Source organism: Alexandromys fortis, unplaced genomic scaffold, assembly GCF_014885135.2.
Source record: "Alexandromys fortis isolate MF-2015 unplaced genomic scaffold, M_Fortis_MF-2015_v1.1 scaffold_70, whole genome shotgun sequence".
In the NCBI taxonomy this organism is placed as follows: Eukaryota; Metazoa; Chordata; class Mammalia; order Rodentia; family Cricetidae; genus Alexandromys; species Alexandromys fortis.
Genome location: NW_026067955.1, coordinates 8,770,143 through 8,790,482, shown reverse-complemented (window position 1 = coordinate 8,790,482; position 20,340 = coordinate 8,770,143). Strand labels below are relative to the sequence as shown.

Below are 20,340 nucleotides of genomic sequence, written 5' to 3'. Positions count from 1 at the left end.
CCTCTGTCTGATGTGGAGTTAGTGAAGATCTTTTCCTATTCTATAGGCTGTTGTTTTGTCTTGTTGACCGTGTCCTTTGCTTTACAGAAGCTTTCCAGTTTCAGGGGGTCTCATTCATTAGTTGTTTCTCTCAGTGTCTGTGCTGCTGGGGTTTTATTTAGGAAGTGGTTTCCTGTGCCAATGCGTTCAAGTTTATTTCCCATTTTCTCTTCTATAAGGTTCAGTGTGGCTGACTTTCTGTTGAGGTCTTTGATCCATTTGGACTTGAGTTTTGTGCATGGTGATAGATATGGGTCTATTTTTATTCTTCTACATGTTGATATCCAGTTATGCCAGCAGCACTTGTTAAATATGCTTTCTTTTTAACATTTGATATATTTTGCTTCTTTATCAGATATCAGGTGTTCGAAGATGTGTGGATGATATCCGGGTCTTCTGTTCAGTTCCATTGGTCCTTCTGTCTGTTCTTATGCCAGTTCCAGGCTGTTTTCAATACTGTAGCTCTGTAGTAGAGTTTGAAGTCAGGGATTGTGATGCCTCCAGAAGTTCTTAGGATTGTTTTGGCTATTCTGGGTTCTCTTCTTTTCCAAATGAAGTTGAGTACCGTTCTTTAGAGGTCTTTGAAGAATTTTGCTGGGCATTGCATTGAATCTGTAGATTGCTTTTGGTTCTTGTAGACTTTTTGACTATGATAGATAATACTATTTGAGTTTTTGTGTGGCCATGTATCTTTAATTCTCCTAAGCATATTCTTTAGGGTGAAAGTAACTCATTTTAACTTTATGAGATGAACCATTTTATATTATATTATCATCAGAAATTCCTAAGCATACTGTCCTAATTAATTTAATTTTTGATTTCACACAACCTACCATCGTCTGAGAAGAAAACTTTGATCAAGGCATCTATATCACATGGCTTGTAGACATGTCTGAGAGGAGATTGTCTTGATTGTTCATTTATGTGGTGGCCCAGCTCAGTCAGTGCTACTCACTGGACAGGTGGTCTGGGGTATTTGAGGCTAAGACTCTGCAAATGGAACAGTGTTTCTCAATAGTTTCTGCTTCTGTTTCCTCCTTTGGGTTCCTGAATTGACTTTCCTCAATAGTTGACTGTGACCTGAAAGTATAAGCCAGATAAATACTTGTCTTTCCTAAATTGCTTCTGGTTGTAGCATTTTCTCACAGCAGTAGAAAGTAAACTAGAAGCCGGGCCAGTGGTGGTGCACGCCTTTAATCCCAGCATTTGGGAGGCAGAGGCAGATGGATCTCTGTGAGTTCCAGGACAGGCTCCAAAGCTACAGAGAAACCCCGCCTCAAAAAAACAAACAAACAAACAAAAAGAGCTAGTACCAGGACAGCTGGGGCTGTTACACACAGAGAGAAACCCTGTCTCCAAAACAAAACAGAGAGGGTGGGGGTAGGAGTCTCCATATCCTTAGCAGTATTTATTTGTTTGTTTGGCTTTTTTTTTCTTTTAGTTTTTCGAGACAGGGTTTCTCCTGAGGCAGAGATTAAAGGTGCTCACCACCAAAGCTGGGTCTAAGATTTTTTTTTTTTTTCTCTTGTTTTGATCTTTGTTGGGTTTTGTTTTGTTTTGAATCAGGATCCTGGAGCCTGCCAGGGTATTCTCTATTTCAACTACATAGCTGCTGCTTCTTTCCCATGTATTTAACATCCCTGCTGCACTATACCCAATTTCTCATGTCACTTTTTATTTTTAAATATAATCTCATTCAGTGATCCCTTTGCCTCAGCTCCCTAAGTAGCTGGCATTAAAAATATAATCCGTCATGCCTGGCTTTTATATTTTTTATTTTAAAAGTTATTGAATTAATGCTATGATGAGAAAGCTCAGGAATTGTATCAACAGTTCTTACTGCACTTAAAGTTTTGCATTAAAGTTTACATGGTTTCTAAAAAAGGATTCCGACCTAAAAATGTTACTATATGAAGATATTTTGATTACTGAATGTCTTTGTGATCCTCTTAAGCTTCACACCAAGCTGGATACCTACCTCATTTACATGCGTTTATCAGGAAAGAGTTTTTGTTTGTTTGCTTTTTGTTGTTTTGTTTAGTTTGGCTTGGTTTTTTCAAGACTTGGTTTCTCTCTGTGTAACTCTGACTTTCCTGGAATTCACTATGTAGACTAGGTTGGTCTCAAACTTGCCTCTCCCTCCCAAGTGCTGGGATTAAAGGAGTGTGCCATCAATAACTGACCGAAAGGAAGGTCTTAGTACAGTTTGAACTAGCCCATTGTACTTGTTAAATTTAAGTTTTACTTTTACTCATTATTGTGTTTATATGGTATGTTTGTGCACAACACATGCAAAGGTCAAAGAACAACTTTTGGAAGTTGATTCTCCTTCTGCCTTGTTGAGGCAGTCTCTTCTTTCCTCTAATCTGCTTTTAGCTTTGGGGAATACGTCTCCTGTCTGTACCTCCCAGTTACAGGTAGAAGTGCTTGGATTACAGAGTAGAGCCACTAAATCTGTATTTTAAATCCTAGGATCAGACTCGGGTCATAAGGCTTGAGCAAGGAGCACTCCTACTTGCTAAACTCTCTCAACCACTCTTCAATTCGGTTCAGTTCAGTTTAGTTTAGCGAGACGGGGTCACAGGCTATGCAAACTAGCCACCAACTCTGCTAGCTAAAGCTGGCCTTGAACTAATATCTGTGCTTCCACATTTTGGGATTACAGGTAAATAATTGTGATTTTTTTTTTAATCCAATCTTGGATTCACAAGACCCTGTGTTTATGGTTTTTTCAAAACAGGGTTTCTCTCTAGCTTTGGAACCTGTCCTGGAACTAGGCTCTTGTAGACCAGGCTGGCCTTGATCTCAAAGAGATTCACCTGTCTCCGCCTTCCAAGTGCTGGGATTAAAGGCATGCGCCATCACTGCCCAGCATAAGACCCCATCTTAAAAACTCACACACACATACATACACACATACACCAATAAGAACTGATGCATGAATTTAGTTACACTGCAGAATAAAAGTGTATTAAAGGTATTTTTATGGTACTTTTTATCAAACTGAGATAAAACATACCATTTAATGCAGTATTAAATATGAAATTGTTAGGAATAACCCCAACAAAAGATGTGTAAAATCTATACACCGTAGACTACATAATATTGAAAGATGTCTAAGAAAATCTAAATTGAGCTGGGCGGTGCTGGTGCACGCCTTTACTCCTAGCACTTGGGAGGCAGAGGCAAGCAGATCTCTGTGAGTTCAAGACCAATCTGGTGTACAGAAAGAGTTCCTGGACAGCCAGAGCAGTAAAAAATGGATGTATGCTTCCTATTTCACTTTTACTTATTAGTGTGTGTGTGTGTTTGTGTGCGCGAGTGCTATAGTCCTGAACCCCACAGTAAGTGTGGAGGCCAAAGGTCACCTTTATAGAGTTTGTTTTCTGTCTTCCTTTACATGAAGTCCGGGGATGAACTCAGGTCACCAGGAATCTCAGAAAGAAACCAAGACAGGGCTGAAGAAATGGTTTAGCCATTAAAAATTAGGCCTGGATGAGACATTAAGGCAAAGAAATCAGGAATCATCTCTTTTCTTCTTCCATGTGGGTTCTGTTCTGCAATCTCAGGTCATCAGGCCTGGCAGCAAATGCTTTTACCACTGAACCCACTCATGGCCTCTAAATGTGTAACTCTTTCTCATTCTGGTAGCACATGCTTTATCTTAACACTTGAGCAAGAGGATTGCTGAGAGTTCCATACCAGCCTCGTCTACCTAATGAGTTCCAGGCCAGCCAGGGGCATTCAGCAAGAACATAAAAATTAATTAATCTTAACACCTAACCTGTTCTTAGCCTGAATTTGGTGCTGATAACTGAGTCATGTGCCAAGCAACAATTCTAAATGCCTTTTATATATTTCATTTAAGTTTTTTTTTTTGTTTTTTTTTTTTTTTTGAACCTCCAAAAATTGGTTTATGCTTTGGAAGTTTCTTATTTTGTTTTCAGGATTCATTTAAGTTTTCAAAATTATTTTATTCAATTTTATTTTACGTGCATTGGTGTTTTGCCTGGTGTGTCTGTGTGAGGGTGTCAAATCCCTTGGAACTGCAGTTACAGACAGTTGTGAACTCCCCTGTGGGTGCTGAGACTCGAACCCCAGTCCTCTGGCAGAGCAGCCAGTCCTCTTAACCACTGAGCCAGCTCTCCAGCCCCATTTTTTGGGTTGTTTTTTGTTTGTTTGTTTTTTGTTGTTTTTTGAGACAGGGTTTCTCTGGAACCCATCCTAGAACTCACTCTATAGCCCAGGCTGGCCTTGAAGTGCTGGGGTTAAAGGCATGCACCACCACTGCCTGCTTTGTTTTGTTTTTCAAAGCAAGGTCTCACTGCTTTGGCTATCTGGTAATTACCTATGTAAACCAGGCTTGCCTCAAATTTACCTTCCTCTGCCTCCCCTGTGCTGGGATTAAAGACATGTGCCACTATGCCCAGCTCAGTTTTTTTTTAGTATCAATCAGATTTATTTTCTCTGCTCTTTTCTGAAGTGTTACATTTTAGGAGCATAGTTTTGTGTGAAGTTTTCATCTCTATAGGGTTAAATTTATAAATAAAATGATTTTTAAAAATTCATATTGAAAATAGACTCATACCCTGATACATTGTAGGGACTTGGCAAGAAAAGCTATCCTTTCAGAAAGTTCTTGATGGTATTCACCGTTAAGTGTCACAGACAAGTGCCAGTGAAAACTGAGACTAATGGTGCTAGTATAAAATTAGGTGTGGTCTGTCAGGCTTCATGGTGCAAGCCTGTTATCCTAGCTATTCTGGAAGCCAAAGTAGAAATGTCACAAGTTCAAAGCCAGCCTGGGCAACTTAGCAGGACCCTTTGCCACTTTTTTTTTTTAAATGAGAAACATAAAAACAGGGTATGCTGTAGCATGTTTCTAGTTTGCTAGAAAGTGGAGGAAGGGTTACGTTTCAGCTGATCTCAGGAGATGTTGGAAAGGGAAAGAAAATACTGTATATGGCCCCATTTAACTTACAAACTTAAATCCTTCCTAGCTGCCAACTACTTGCTGTTTCAAAATGCCAAACTCAACTGGAGGTGGTGGTTTATACCTTTAATTCCAGCGCTGCCCAGCAGGCACAGGCAGACAGATATGTAAGAAGCCATCCTGGTCTACAGAGTGAGTTCTAGGACTGACAGGGCTATACAGAGAAACCATTGCTCAAAAAACAAACAAACAAACAAAAAATACACTCCATACAGGCATAATGGTTTATGCTATAATCTTAACAGTAAGAAGACTGTAATAGGGGGATTGCTGAGAATGTCAAGCCAGCCAGGGTTGTCCAGCATGACCCTGCCTCAGAAAAGGAAGTTTAGAAAAAGGATCAGTCTACTTGTATGCAAAGAATTCTAGACTTTCATTGGTCTAACTTCGCAGGGACCCTGACTCTGCTCAATATTCAAGTTTTAGGGCCTTAACTGTTTAAATATTATCTATGAAGTGATATAGGTCATTCATATGAGAGGAGGGGCCAGTTTAGACAAACCAGTCTCCATGTGTGTATGCATCTATGTTTTGGATACTCTTAGTCTAGGAAGAATATGTCTGTTTTCCGAGGTTTTCTGCCCCACCAGGTCCCACAGCCATTCAGTCCCAAAGAAATCACACAGAGGTCTACTCTAGTTATAAACTGATTGGCCCATTAGCTCAGGCTTCTTATTAACTCTTACAGCTTATATTAGCCCGTTATTCTTATCTGTGTTAGCCATGTGGCTCAGTACCTTATTTGGCTGTGCAGTCACATCTTGCTTCTTCTGTGGCTGGGACAGGACTGCGGGACCAAACTTTCTTCTTCCCAGAATTCTTCTGTTCTGGTCACCCCACCTCTACTTCCTGCCTGGTTGTCCTGCCTATACTTCCTGCCTGGCTACTGGCCAATCAGCATTTATTTAAAATAAATTTGACAGAATACAGACCATTGTCACACACCCTAATAGTGCCGCTCTCTTTAGGGGCCATTTTATTTCAAACCACCACACTAGTATTGTAGTAGCTCAAATTTTCCTAAGAACTTGGATAAACAAACTATCTATAAAGACATCACAGCATTTTTTTAAAATGTAAATTCAAGGGCTTATATCCTTTATTTTCTTTATTTTATTTGGGTGCTCGTCTCTTTTTTGAGATTTATTTATTTATTATGTATACAGTGTTCTGTCTGCATGTATGCCTGCAGGTCAGAAGAGGAAGAGGGTACCAGATCTCATTAAGATGGCTGTGAGCTACCATGTGGTTGCTGGGAATTGAACTCAGGACCTCTGGAAGAGCAGTCAGTGCTCTTAACCGCTGAACCATCTCCCAGCCCCATCACAGCATTTTTATAGCTTAAAAATAATAACAGCCGTGGGCTGGAGAGATGGCTCAGAGGTTAAGAGCATTGCCTGCTCTTCCAAAGGTCCTGAGTTCAATTCCCAGCAACCACATGGTGGCTCACAACCATCTGTAATGAGGTCTGGTGCCCTCTTCTGGCCTGCAGGCAGACACACAAACAGAATATTGTATACATAATAAATAAATAAATATTTAAAAAATAATAATAATAACAGTCACTTGGCTTCAGTGAATAACTTTGATTAGGTGCATTGTTGGTTTGTCTTATCACATTCGTTTGTAAATGTGTATGTGGGTGCATGTGTAGAGAGAAGTCTGATACTACTCAAAGGATGGTTCTCTGCTTCTCAAACTGGAGTTTGTAGTCCTCCTTCCTTAGTCTCCCAAGCACTAAAATTACAGAGGCAAGCCTCCATGTCCATTATGGCTAATTATTTTAATGTTACTCATTCTCCGTGCCTTCTGAGAGTCAGCAGATACATTTTCCCCTGGGTATGTCAAATATCAAGTGAAATATGGACATACGTGCTAAGTTCTTTCCTGTCTTAGAGGTTTGTATATGCTGTTCCCTCTGCCTATTGTCTACCCTTTGGTTCTTCATGTGACTGGCACTTTCTTATCTTGCGTCTCAGTTTAAATCCCGCCTCTTCAGAAATACTATCCCTGGCTGTCTTACATAGCGCCCATAGGTTCCTCAGAGGTATGCACTAGTGTGCTCTCTCTCGCTCCTTCGCTCTCTCTGTCTCTCCTTTCTTTCTCTGAACGTTTGGGTGATTTAATATATATAATCCCAGCTGACTTGGAACTCAAAGTTCTTCTGCATCAACATCTTGAGTCCTGGAATCACAGTCTCGAGAAACTAGCTCTGGCAGTTTCTAATTTCTGTGTATTTACTAGTGTCTTCTAGTGCATAATATAAAAGCTTTCCAGAGAAAGAACTCAATAATTGTTTCATCAGTAATCAAATACTTTATTTCCAGGTCTTGAAAAACAGTAAGAAGCACTGAGGTTTGGGCTCCTCTTATCTCTCCTGACAATACACAAGCACGAGCAATGAAGAGAGGAGGCACCTACTTAAATGCTGCTGGATCTCAGGCAGCTCTAAGTTAATATTGTATTATCTCTAGTCTTCAGCTGATCATGCTTTGTTTTTTCTCTCCTCCCTCCCTCCCTCCCACTTGACTCTGACTCAGATTCATCACACTAAAAGGATGTGTCAGAGAAGGAGGTGTCCCTGAGAGCAGGGAGGAAGGATGGAATGATAAGAGCCACCAGAAATCTCTTTCAGAACTCTAATCACTCCAAGGTCACAGTTTAAGTCTAGAAGGAGAGGGACTTTGAGTGTCTCTTGTTCTTGCTCAGTGCCCTCAGTTTGAGTGCTTAGCTGGCAGGCAGGCACCTTTTTCTCCTCGGATACTGTCAGAGCAACATGAAGGTCAGGCAGAAAGAGACAAATGAGAGTAGCTCAGGGAAAGGAGGTTACCACGGTAACAAGCAGGCAGGCCTGCTATTTGGAAGCAGGCCTAATCTTTCTCCTCCTCAGTACTGGAAGATGGGTATTGTGTAGCTGACCTGAATCCTTGGGGTGGGAACTGTAATCCCTTTCTGACAGTTCATAGTGACACTGGAATGAGTGGCTTTGCATTTTAATTCGATAAACAGCAGCCACGTTTTCTCAGATGTGCTAGAAACACAGCTTTTTCTGGCACTGTTCCTGGCAGAATTCTGGTTGCCACAGAGGAATTTAGAATTGCTGTTTATTTCTCAATAAAGATTTTGGATATTTGCATATTTGTGAAACATGCCCATTGGTTCAAGACAACTAGAATCAGACTTACGTAGGTTGTCCTTGGGTTATAAGTGTGTGTGTGTGTGTGTGTGTGTGTGTGTGTGTGTGTGTGTGGTATGTATTTCTTTTTGGAGACTGCTGTGGCTCATGCCTTGAATCTCAACACTTGGGAGGCAGAGGCATGCAGATCTCTGTGAGTTTGGGGCCAACCTGGTCTACATGGTTAGTTCCAGGACAACCAGGGTAATGTAGGGAGACCCTGCTTCAACAAATAGATCAAAAGGCCACTGAGATACTGTCCTGCCACCCAGCTGTGATGAGCGGGTCACCCAGCAGGCATGCAATAGATATTAGAGTTTCCAACCTCTTATCAGCATTTTGTGCATACATATACACCCTGAGGGTGGTTTTTTTTTTTTTTTTTTGAGACAGGGTTTCTCTGTGTAACAGCCCTACCTATCCTAGAACTAGCACTTGTAGACCATGCTGGCCTCACAGAGATCTGCCTGCCTCTGCCTTGTGAATGCTGGGATTAAAGGTGTGTACCAACACTGCCACTGCCCGGCATTCTAAGTTTTTTGAAACGGGAGTTTCATTATGTAACCCTGGCTGGTCTGGATCTCTATGTAGACTAGGCTATCCTGCTGTCCTACTTCTGTCTTCCGCATGCTGGGATAAAAGACCGGTGCCACCTCACCTGGCCCTTTTAAGTATGTCCCGTCTTCTCACTCTTTTTCCCGCCTTCACATTTCTTATTAATTTAGTTCCTTTTTCTTGTAGTAAAACACATACATAATTGCCAGAAGGTGCAGCTCCTGGAAGGTAGAGGCAAGAGAATCATGAGGATTTTAAAGTCATCCTTGTCTGCATAGCAAGTTCCAGGCCAGCTTGGGCTATATGTGACCTCCAAATAAATAAATGAAGGCATTGGAATGATCTGTGTATCATAAATCTTTGTGTACCTGTCCTGTCATCTCACGGGTGATTGGGGCTGGGAGGCATGTTCAGACAGAATCTCACTGTGTACTCCATTTTCTCTGAACCCAGGACCCTCCTCTCTCTGCCTTCTAAGTGCTGAGCTTACAGGCCTTTCCCATCATGCCTGATTATGGTGGTTTGATGGTGGCAGTGGTAGTGATTTATTTATCCATTTTGTTTAGGCTTAATTTTTGAGACTAGGTGTCATGTAACAGTTGAGTCTGGCCTGAAACTCACTATATAGTGGAGAATGACTTTGAACCTTGGTCCTCTTTTTGCCTCTCAAGTGCTGGAGTAACAATCATGTACTGCCATACCTGCTATTGTTTTTGTTTTGTTTTTGAGTTTTTGAGACAGGGTTTCTCAGTGTAGCCTTGACTGTCCTGAAACTTGCTCAGTAGACCAGGCTGGCCTCAAACTCCCAGGGATCTGCGTGCCTCTGCCTCCCATGTGCTGGGATTAAATGCATGCCCCACTACTGCTGGCCTCTTCAATTTCTTTTTAAAGAAGATTAATTTGCATTACTAGGGAAGTACTGAATAGCAGGTGCCCTCTTGAATAGACTAAAGTTTTGATTGAGCTGAAGTCTCTTAAGTCCAGATTAATCATAGTGGAGAATATAGAATTTGCACTCAAAATCTTTTTGTTTGTTTGTTTTTCGAGACAGGGTTTCTCTGTAGCTTTGAAACTTGTCCTGGAACTCTGTAGACCAGGCTGGCCTCAAACTCACAGAGATCCGCCTGCCTCTGCTTCCCGAGTGATGGGATTAAAAGCGTGCGCCACCACCGCCCAGCTTTTTTTTTAAATTACTGAAAGGGTTCTGGAACCAAATTGCCTGAATTTGAATCCCACCTTGATTGTTTGATGATTCTCCTTACTGTGTTAGTTAGCTTTCTCTTGATGTAACATGTACCTGAGTAAAAGAAAACATACACCTTAGGAAAAGTTTGCTTTGGCACATTGCTTTAGCTGTTTCTGTGCATGACCATTCAGACTAGTTGATTTTGAACCTGTAGTGAGATAGTGCATCCTAGTGGAGAGAGTAGAGAAGAGGGTTGCTGTTCAAATGGTCCTAAAGTGAAAAACAGGAAACTTTGAAAGCATAATTCCCAGTGTGTGAAGACCTCCCATTAAGATCTACTTCACAGTTTGCACCAACACTTTCCAATAGTTCCAAACGGAGCCAAACCTTTAGCAGCTACTTACTCCACCCAGCCTCAGCATATTCATGTTTATGTGTGGGCGCAAAAAAACGCATGCGTGTGTACAGATATACTCATTTGCAGTGTTTATGTGGAGGTTGGAGGCAACTTAGTTCATTTCTCTCTTCCATGTGGCCTAAACATATATTCATGTTTAAAAGCAGATGCAGGAACTGGAGGTGTAGCTCATTTGGTAGAGTGCTTGCCTAGCATGCACATGGCCCTAGGTTCAGTATCTAGCACCATATAAACCAGACATGGTGGCACTAAGGAGTGGAGGCACAAGGATCAAAAGTTAGAGGTTGTCTTCAGCTATTACATAATGAATTTGAGGACATTCTGGACTACATGAGATCAAGCCTTTAAAAAAAGAAAGGCACAGCTGGGCGGTAATGTTGCTTGCCTTTAATCCCAGCACTTGGGAGGCACAGTCAGGTTCAAGGCCAGTCTGGTGTGCAAGAGCTAGTTCCAGGACAAGCTTCAAAGCTACAGAGAAACCTGTCTTGAAACCCCCCCCCAAAAAAAAAAAGAGAAAGGATGGAAGGAAGCTGCTAAAAGTAACTCCCGTAGGCTTTAAGGAATAAATGAAATGTATGTAAAATGGTTTCGCAAGTGCTTGGCATACACACATAATGAGCAATAAACTTTGCTTTTGTTACCATGGTTATTGTCAGTTTCAGACTTCCTTGTGGTCTTTCCTTTCTGGATTTATTCCTTCAAATATTACTGTTTTCTTCCCTGTTTTGTTCTCTCTGTGTGTAATTAATAGCTATAGCCAGTCAGTAATGGCAGAGAACTTTAATCCCAGCACTTGGGAGGTAGAAGCAGGAAAATCTCGAGTTTGAGGGCTATAGAGTGAATTCCAAGATAGCCAAGGATACACAGAGAAACCTTGCCTCAAAAAACCCAGCGTGCATGTGTGTGCTTGCATGCTTGCATGTGTGCGATCCCTTGCTGTTTATGTCCAAGTAACAAATTTGTTGTTGGTGCTACTGCTGCTGTTGTCTTCTTGTATTCCCTGTTTGTGATAATGACACCAGAAAGCTTAAAGCCAGCCCAGATGTATCTTACCTCCTGGATATTTGGTTAACCACTGGATATTTATTCTGCCTCTAATCCATAACTTTTCACTAAAACTACCTCTGCCTCAGTTCAGGTGGTCGTTTCTTCCTTGGAGTGTCATAGTGGGCTTCTAATGGTATCCTTGCTTTGCATTCATCTTGACAATACGATAAAAAAGAAGAAAACCAAGTTTCTGTGGTAGAGGCCAAACCCAGGGTGATGTACATGCGCTACCACTGAACTGCATCTTCAGCCCTAGCATAGTAAAAGTTGAAAAACTTAATGCATCATTTAATTTTCCTGATTATCATCTTGCACTGACTCTTTACCTGCTGGAAATTTCCCAGTGTTCTCTCTCATTCTCCTGACAAAATTACTGTTGCTTCCTCCAAGACCATGTATTTGGTATTGTATCCAACCAAAGTAACTGAATTTTCCTGAGCTTTTTGTCGAACTTGTCCCTTAAGATGGAGCAGAAAGGCTTGCCTAGAAAGTACAGTGTCCTGGGTTTAATACCCAGTACTGCAAAAGTAAAAAGAAAAAAATTAAAATGATGCAGCTAAAGTGTTGTCTGCCTCTCTGTTTCAGGTACATACAAGTGATTATGCCCATTGTGTAAGGACTTCATCTTCATATTTGTTTTGTCACCCATGACCTAGAGGCAATAATCATACTACATTCACCATTTACTTATACTGTAGTGCTTATATCATTGTAGATATTTAATGTTGGCTAAGTAAAGAGAAGGATCCAGAAAAAGAATGGTGAGGAATCAAATTTGGTTCTAAGCAAGGCATGCTAGGTGCCTTCATCTTTCCACCTCTTTTTACCCCTATAGAGTATTAGGTGGGTGGATTGGTGTGCCTTGATTTTTATCAACGTATTGGGGCAGAGGCCTTATAGAGTACTAGATGTTTGTCAGCTAGGATAGAGGTGTCCCACAAAAATGCCTTTAGACTAGACTTGTTCCACATTTTTATTCTAATATAAGCCAGTAACTAAAAAATACTACAGGGGCTGGAGAGATGGCTCAGCGGTTAAGAGCATTGCTTGCTCTTCCAGAGGTCCTGAGTTCAATTCCCAGCAACCACATGGTGGCTCACAACCATCTGTAATGAGGTCTGGTGCCCTCTTCAGGCCTGCAGATATACACACAGACAGAACATTGTATACATAATAAATAAAAAAAAATTAAAAAAAAAAAACAAAACCACAGAGAAACCCTGTCTCGAAAAAAAAAATTAAAAATTAAAAAAAAATACTATAAATTTGTGGATGATCTAGTGGTACAAACTTTTTCATATTGATAGAAACTGGCTCAAGTTAGTTTAAACTATCAAGATTTTGTACATTCTAAGAAATTATGAGCTTTATTTGTGCCAGCTTCGTCCTCAGGCAAGCTTTCTTTCTCCATAAGGTTTTTTATTATTTTTATGTGTATAAGTGTTTTGCCTGTGTGTGTATTTCTGCATCATGTGTGCGACTGGTTCCCGAGGAGGCTAGAAGAGGTCATCAGATACCCTGGAAATAGAGTTATAGATAGTGTTAGTAGCCATGTGGTTTCTGGGAAGTGAACCTGAGCCCTCTGCAAGAGCAATCAGTGCTCTTTCCCTTTAGTCTAGGAGAGATTTCTTTATATGCCAGACAAATGACCTCAGAAAGCTAGAGATTTAATTAGTCTTTATATCTCAAGGTACCAAAGGAAAAAAGAATCTATTCCATATAGTTAGGGTAGATCTGGGCCTGTTCCTATAATAGAGTGTGGTCGTGGGAATGCACTTCCTACAGAAAAGAGAAACTTCTTACAAGAAGGGAAGGGAAGTCAAACCTGAGCCAGGCTTGTCTGTAAGACTTGTAATCCTATCACCAGGAAGATGGAGGCCTGATGATAATCCATTTAAGGTCAACTTGGGCTTCATGAGACCCTGTCTAAAATAAAGAAAATTTAGGAGCCTGCAAGATGGCTTACTGGATAAAGGCATTACTATCAAGCCTGAAAATCTGGATTTAAACCCTGGATGATGGAAGGAGAGAATTGACTCCTGCAAGTTGGTTTCTGACCTCCATAAGCACATGCCTTCCTCCACACAAGAAACAAATGTAATTTTTTTTTTAAAAGAATTGAAGAAGGGGGAAGAAAAAAAACCCCTAAAGTTAAACCCAAACCACTGTAAACACTGCAGATGCTGTGATGGAGGAGGGTCATATTCTATTGGTTAATAAAGAAACTGCCTTGGCCTTTAATAGGACAGAAAATTAGGAGTAAGCAGAACAGAATGCCGAGTCAGTCAGTCAGTCGCCATGACTCCCCTCTCTGAGATGGATGCCCATTAGACTCGTCCCGGTAAGCCACACTCAAGTGGCAATACAGATATTAGAAATGGGTTAGATCAATATGTAAGAGTTAGCCAATAAGAGGTTACAACTAATAGGCCAGGCAGTATTTAAAAGAATACAGTTTCTGTGTAATTATTTCTGGTAAAGCTAGCCGGGTGGCGGGACGCAGCCCGCCGCACCTCATAACTACAATGCTGTCCAAACACTGAATGTCTGAAAGAGTTCATAGTGCCACAAGAACACTAGAAAGATGTGCTTAACAAGATACTATCATTACTATTATTATTGGGTAATCTGAATAATTGTGTACACTGGTACTGTCTACAAAGCAGGTAATCATGATGATGATGAAGTACAGGTACCTTTGGTGTTTTATTTTATATACTATATAATGTATATAATATATATTATGTAGCAAAGCATGCCCATAGTCCAACTTCTTGGAGTACTGCATAAAAGAAGGCAAGGTGGCACCTCCCTGCAATCTCTAAGAAGTAGAGGCAGGAGGATCAGGAGTTCAAGGTCATCCTCGAATACACCTCGAATTCTCCAAAGAAAAAAAGCTTTGGGAGCTGGGTGTGGTGGCTTATTTATGTCAGGTGGATTATGATAAATTCAAGGCCAACCTGGATTATACAGCAAAGGCTGTGACATCTGGACTGTAGGGAGACTATCTCATATGACCAAAGAATCAAATAAAAAGTTAATAATAATAATTATTAGCCAGGCAGGCTGATCTCTGTGGATTTGAGGCCATTCTGATCTACAAATTGAGTTCCAGGACTGCCAGTGCCGTTACATAGAGAAACCCTGTGCTGGGGATCTGAACTTGGGTCCTCATGTTTGTACCATACCCACTGAGCCATCTTCTCAGACCCTATGTAAGAAGTTTGCTGTTGTTTAATTGAGATAAGGTCTCCTTGTGAAGGCCTAACTGGCCTGGAACTTACACAGAGATCTGCCTGCCTCCACCTCTAGAATATTGAAATTAATTATAGGCATACATCATCATGCTGGGCTTGTATGGAGAGGTTAAAGGGTCTTTCAAGGACCTACCAAATCATAAAAAGAAATTACAAATTTGTTACTTTTCCAAGAGAGCAGAGCAGAAGACTCATCATACAACTTGCACTTCCATTTCATTTTATGAAAAAGAAAGTGTTGGAGTATGTGTGTGAATAGAAAGATATGAATAGCTGTTTTTGGCAGTTCTCAAGGGACCAGAATTAGTCAAATAATCGATGTGTGAACATTCAAGCATTGGTGGCACACGCCTTTAATTCCGGCATTTGGGAGGCAGAGGTAGGTAGATCTCTGTGAGTTCCAGGCCAGCCTGGTCTACAAGAGCTAGTTCCAGGACAGGCTCTGTAGCTACTGAGTAACCCTGTCTCGGAAAACCAAAATAAATAAATAAACAAACAAATAAGCAAACAAAACCAATGTATGAACATTCTTTGAACTCTGAAATTATTGATCTGCAGTACTGATAACTTTCTAAACCAAGAAATCAGAGCCCTATCCCCCCCCCCAAATAAAAGGAAAGAAAGAAGGAAGAAAAAATGGAGGCAGTATCTAAACAGCTTTAAGACTGATTTTTTTTTCAAGTCTTATAAGCAGAGTGGTGGTTGTGTACATCCCCAAACCAGAATTCACCACAGAGCTGTCTGGCAGCTTGGATTATGAGCTGTGCATGGCTCTCTCTGAAGGTCTCTATTCAAAGACCATATTCAACATTCATGTTAGTCTCATCTCTTAATTAGGGTTTACCACCAGATTTAAGTCAGCTGAAAGTCTTTCATAAGGGAAAGAAACGAAATCCATAATTCATTTTCTAAACTTGCTAGGCATATGTTCAAAGGAAATCAGTTTATGTGTATGCTAAGTACTTTTTTTATTGTTTTATTTTTTGAGACAGGGTTTCTCTAAGTAGCCCTGGCTGTCCTGGAACTCACTCTGTAAACTAGATAGGTTTCTGCTTCCTGAGTGCTGGGATTAAAGGCATGTACCACCACTACCAGGCTGTGTATTAAGTACATTTTATGTGCAAAATACTGAGTTAGGATTTGGGCATTATAGACTCACCATTGGTAATTTGTCAACTCGATATGTATTAGTATTCAAACAGTAAGGAGGGCCTGGACTGATGGCTCAGTAGTTAAGAGTGCCTGCTGCTCTTGTAGAGGGCTAGAGTTAGTTTCCCAGAACAGATTGAATAGCTTACAACTACCTATACCTCTAGCTCCGGGAGAATCTGATACCCTCTTCTGTCCTCCGAGAGCACCCACAAACAAACTCATACATATACTTGAAATAAAGTAAGGCAGGGATTTGGGATTTACTTAGTAGTAAAGCTCATGGTTAGCAAGCACAAGACCCTGGATTTGGTATGAATCTCTGAGGGTAAAATATTAAATAAAGTAAGAGGCTAGAGAGATGCTGGGCAGTTAAGAGCACTCACTGCTCTTACAGGGTCTTGAGCTTGGTTCCCAGAAACCACGTGGTGCTTCATGACCATCTATAACTCCAGTTCCAGGAGATCTGACCCTCTTCTAGCCTCTGTGGGCCACACACACAGTGTCTATTCATACAAAGTAGATTATTAGTGTTCAACTGATTTGTGTGTGCATAATCACTTGTATCTTCACACTGTATGGCCTGGCTTCTGCATGATAACAGCACCTCTGTGTCCTACAGACATATTTGATGTTAGTATCCTAGTATCCTAGTCAAAGATGCTATACTTGTTAACCAACCACTGCTACTTTGAGGTTCAGAAATCCCCATCAGATTGCTTCCAGCCCTCTTCTAACTTGTACTTTTTCTCTTAAAGTTATATCAAACCCTCTAGGATTATTAGGAATCATAGCATCCTTAAGTCTGGATTCTCTTTATCCCTAGCCTAGTATCATTGATTTTAACCTGATAGGTTGTCCTGTCCAGTGCTAGTAGAAAATATACTGGTGTCAGTAATATTTACCTCAGAAGCTGGGAAAATAGAAGTCTGTTTGTCATTTTGTTTTGGTTTTGTTTGTATAGTACAATCTGGAACTCAGGATCTACCTGCCTCAGAGGTAGAGGCAAAGCAAATCTTTCTAGTTTGAGGTGATCCTGGTCTACATAGAGAGTTCCATGCCAACCAAGGCTACATAGGTGAGGCAGTAGGGGCAGTGGGGGCCATATGCAGGCAGGAGGACAAGACAGGAAGATAAGTGTGAATTCAAAGCCAGCCTGGTCTACAGAGTAAGACTGAAATAAAAGGAAATAAAGCCAGACATGATAACACATTTGTAAAATCTGTATTTGTGAGGTTGAGGCAGAAAGTTCAGAAGTTTGCTAGCAACATAGGGAGTTTGAAGCAACCTGAGTCATGTTGGACCCCTTTTCTTTTCTTTTCTTTTTTTGGGGGGGAGGGGGGTGTTATTCAAGACAGGGTTTCTCTGAAGCTTTGGAGCTTGTCCTGGAACTAGCTCTTGTAGACCAGGCTGGCCTTGAACTCATAGAGATCCACCTGCCTCTGCCTTCAGTACACCACCACCACCCTGCTTGGACCCTTTTTCAAACACACAAAAGTAAGTAAATAAATGAGATGAAAATATAGCTTCTAGCCTAAGATGTCATCTAAACCAGATTTATAATGGTATCATGAGCTAAAACTTGAGAGGAAGAAACAAGTTTTGTATTCAGAGCTCCTGCACTCTGGCAACAAAAGATGTGGAACTAGGTTAAATTAGAAAACAGTATGTCCTGTAATAATCTTCCTGTATCTCAGCTAGTACTTTCTCTTTTCTCACAGATGGAGTCCCCCGTCTCCACCCCAGCGGTGCTGCCACTGCATCTTTTAGTGCCAGTGGTCAATAATGACATCTCATCTCCCTGTGAGCAGATTATGGTCCGTACCCGATCAGTGGGAGTCAACACTTGTGATGTGGCTCTAGCCACAGAGCCTGAATGCTTAGGCCCCTGTGAACCTGGAACCAGTGTCAACCTTGAAGGCATCGTGTGGCAGGAAACAGAAGACGGTAAGTCCATCCCTTCTCAATTGTTTCTGCAAGGAAGCCAATAGAGGCTTACTGTTGGAAATATTGCAAAGCAAATAGAAACATTGCCAAACACTTATAAGAGTATTCAGTGTCTGTATCCTCTTGGCAGTGTCCACACAAAGGGTAGTAGCATACTTTTTAGCACACATTACCATTCCTAGAGATGATGTGTTTGTTGTAGTTCTGGCAGTTGCAAGTAGGCAAATGGTGTAGCCCTGTGTATTCCTTAGCTCTAGTGTCAGCTTTTTATTTAGATTATTTCCCTTTTATAGCTGGTAAGTAGTCATTGAATGTTTGCTGTGTCATTTAAACTATGTACTTTCTATGCCTTCCCTTATGTTTTATATGGGGATTTAGATTACAGGTGGAGTTTTCAGTCAGACTTTAAGAAAAAAAACAGTGATAAAGGGGCAGTTGAGGTTATCAAAGCAACAAACAAACTTGTTTGTTTTATTTTTTAAATGTGTTTTGGTGTTTTGCTGCACGTACGTGCGTGCAGGTGTAAGGTCCCCTGGAACTGGAGTTATAAACAGTTTTGAACTGCCAAGTGGTTGCTGGGAATTGAAACTGGGCCCTCAGAAGAACAGTCATTGCTCTTAACCACTGAGCCATCTCTCCAGCCTTCTCCTCCCTCCCTCACCTTCCCAAAGACAGGGTCTCATTTTGTAGCCCTGGCTGACCTGGAACTCCCTAGACCAGCCTGGTCTTGAACACATGGTGGTGCACCTGCCTCTGCTTCTGCTGGAACTAAAATCATCCACCATCACAATTTTCCCCCCTTTTTCTTTTGAGACAGGGTTTCCCTGTGTAACAAACCTGGCTGTTGTGGAACTCACTCTATAAACCAGAATGACCTCTAACTCAGAGAGATCCTCCTGCTTCTGCTTCCTGAATGCTGGGATTAAAGGTGTGTGCCACCACCACCTGGCTGATCTTGATTTTTTTAAACATGGTCTCATGTGGCCTTTGCTGACCTCAAACTTGATATGTAGCAAATGATGACTTTGAATTCTTGATCTTCCTGCCTCCGGTTTGTAATAGTGGGATTGCAGAAGCACATCACCACATCTGACTCTCTTAAATTGACTTAATGTTAGCACCATGAATTTCAAGTTCTCTCCCCCCCCACACTTTTTTTAATATCTGGAGGTAAAGCCAACTCCTTCCTCCTACTGACTGCCTCACTGCCCAACCACCTACACACTTGATGTTTCTTTCCCTTAGTGTGTACAGTCCCGCTCCCTCCCCTCTCCAGACAGGGTTTCTCAAGCTTTTGGACTTTGGAGCCTGTCCTGGAACTAGCTCTTGTAGACCAGGTTGGCCTTGAACTCACAGACATCTGCCTACCTCCTGAAGTGCTGGGATTAAAGGTGTGCACCACCACCGCCCAGCTAGTGTGTGCAGTTTTTATAGGTCCAGTCAGTAGGGAACTGTTCATGTAGTCTTATTTGAGTCTTTCATTAAGCAGCTGCCTTGCTGTAAACTGCTACTGCTGCCCAAGGCTGCCATGCACACTTCTTGTATGTTCCATTTGCCCTGGAGAACAGAAACTCTTCTGTTTTGGAATTTCTCAAACCTAAACAGAAAGGAATGGAAGTGCAAAGATACTTAACCAGTTAATTCAGATCCTTTGTAACATTTAGTGGCACTTTGAGTGCAGTAGATTCTTTAATAAAGAATCAAGTTCTCATCGAAGCATCAGTGATTGGAGAACGTAGGTGTCAGTAGTTGCATCGTGTCTCCAAACCAGTACCCAGACTAGTCTTCACCCTGCACTTCGAGACCCATAGGAACACAGCTGATTATCTCTGCTATTACAGAACTAACTTGTTAGTCTGCATTTTGTTCTGGCCATTCTTCCAGCAGTCTGTTATCAAGACTTTTGTTGTCATTCAGAATTATTGAATTCTGTATGCAGTGCGTGCTAATGTATTTCAGATAAAAGATATAGAAAATGATGCAAAAAGATATACTCTGGATGTGTATTTACAGTATACATTCTGGAAATAACAAATTAGGTGTTTAATTTTTAATATGTATGACTGAGAAAATGACTTAGTAGTTAAGAGTACTGGTTGCTCTCAGAAAACCTGAGTTTAATTCCCAATAGCTACATGGCAGCTGACAACATTCTGTATCTCCAGTCCCAGGAAACCCCATGTCTCATTTTGGCCTCCTTGGGCTCTAGTTACACACATAGTACAGACATATATGAAGGCAAAATGTCTATGCATATAAAATAAACTTTGAAAAATAAATAAAATACACTCAGTAGGCAGAGACAAGTAGATCTCTGTGAGTTCAAGGCCTTGGTGGTCTACAAGAGCTAGTTCTAGGACAGGCTCTAAAACTACAGCTCTAAAACTACAGCGAAACCCTATCTCAAAAAGCCATAAATAAGCCGGGCGGTGGTGGCACACGCCTTTAATCCCAGCACTCGGGAGGCAGAGGCAGGTGGATCTCTGTGAGTTCAAGACCAGCCTGGTCTACAGAGCTAGTTCCAGGACAGGCTCCAAAGCCACAGAGAAACCCTGTCTCGAAAAACCAAAAAAA

The 20,340-nt window shown here is 41.2% G+C and overlaps 1 protein-coding gene across 4 annotated transcripts in view; it reads left to right on the top strand.

The window, feature by feature from the left end:
* Nucleotides 1-20,340, top strand: part of Znf609 (zinc finger protein 609) — a 151,637-nt gene that overhangs the window by 80,701 nt on the left and 50,596 nt on the right. For all 4 annotated transcript variants that reach the window (XM_050152029.1, XM_050152028.1, XM_050152027.1 and 1 more), the window contains one exon: nt 17,541-17,766. In XM_050152029.1, coding sequence (XP_050007986.1) covers nt 17,541-17,766 — 226 coding nt within the window. The remainder of the gene's footprint in view (nt 1-17,540; nt 17,767-20,340) is intronic.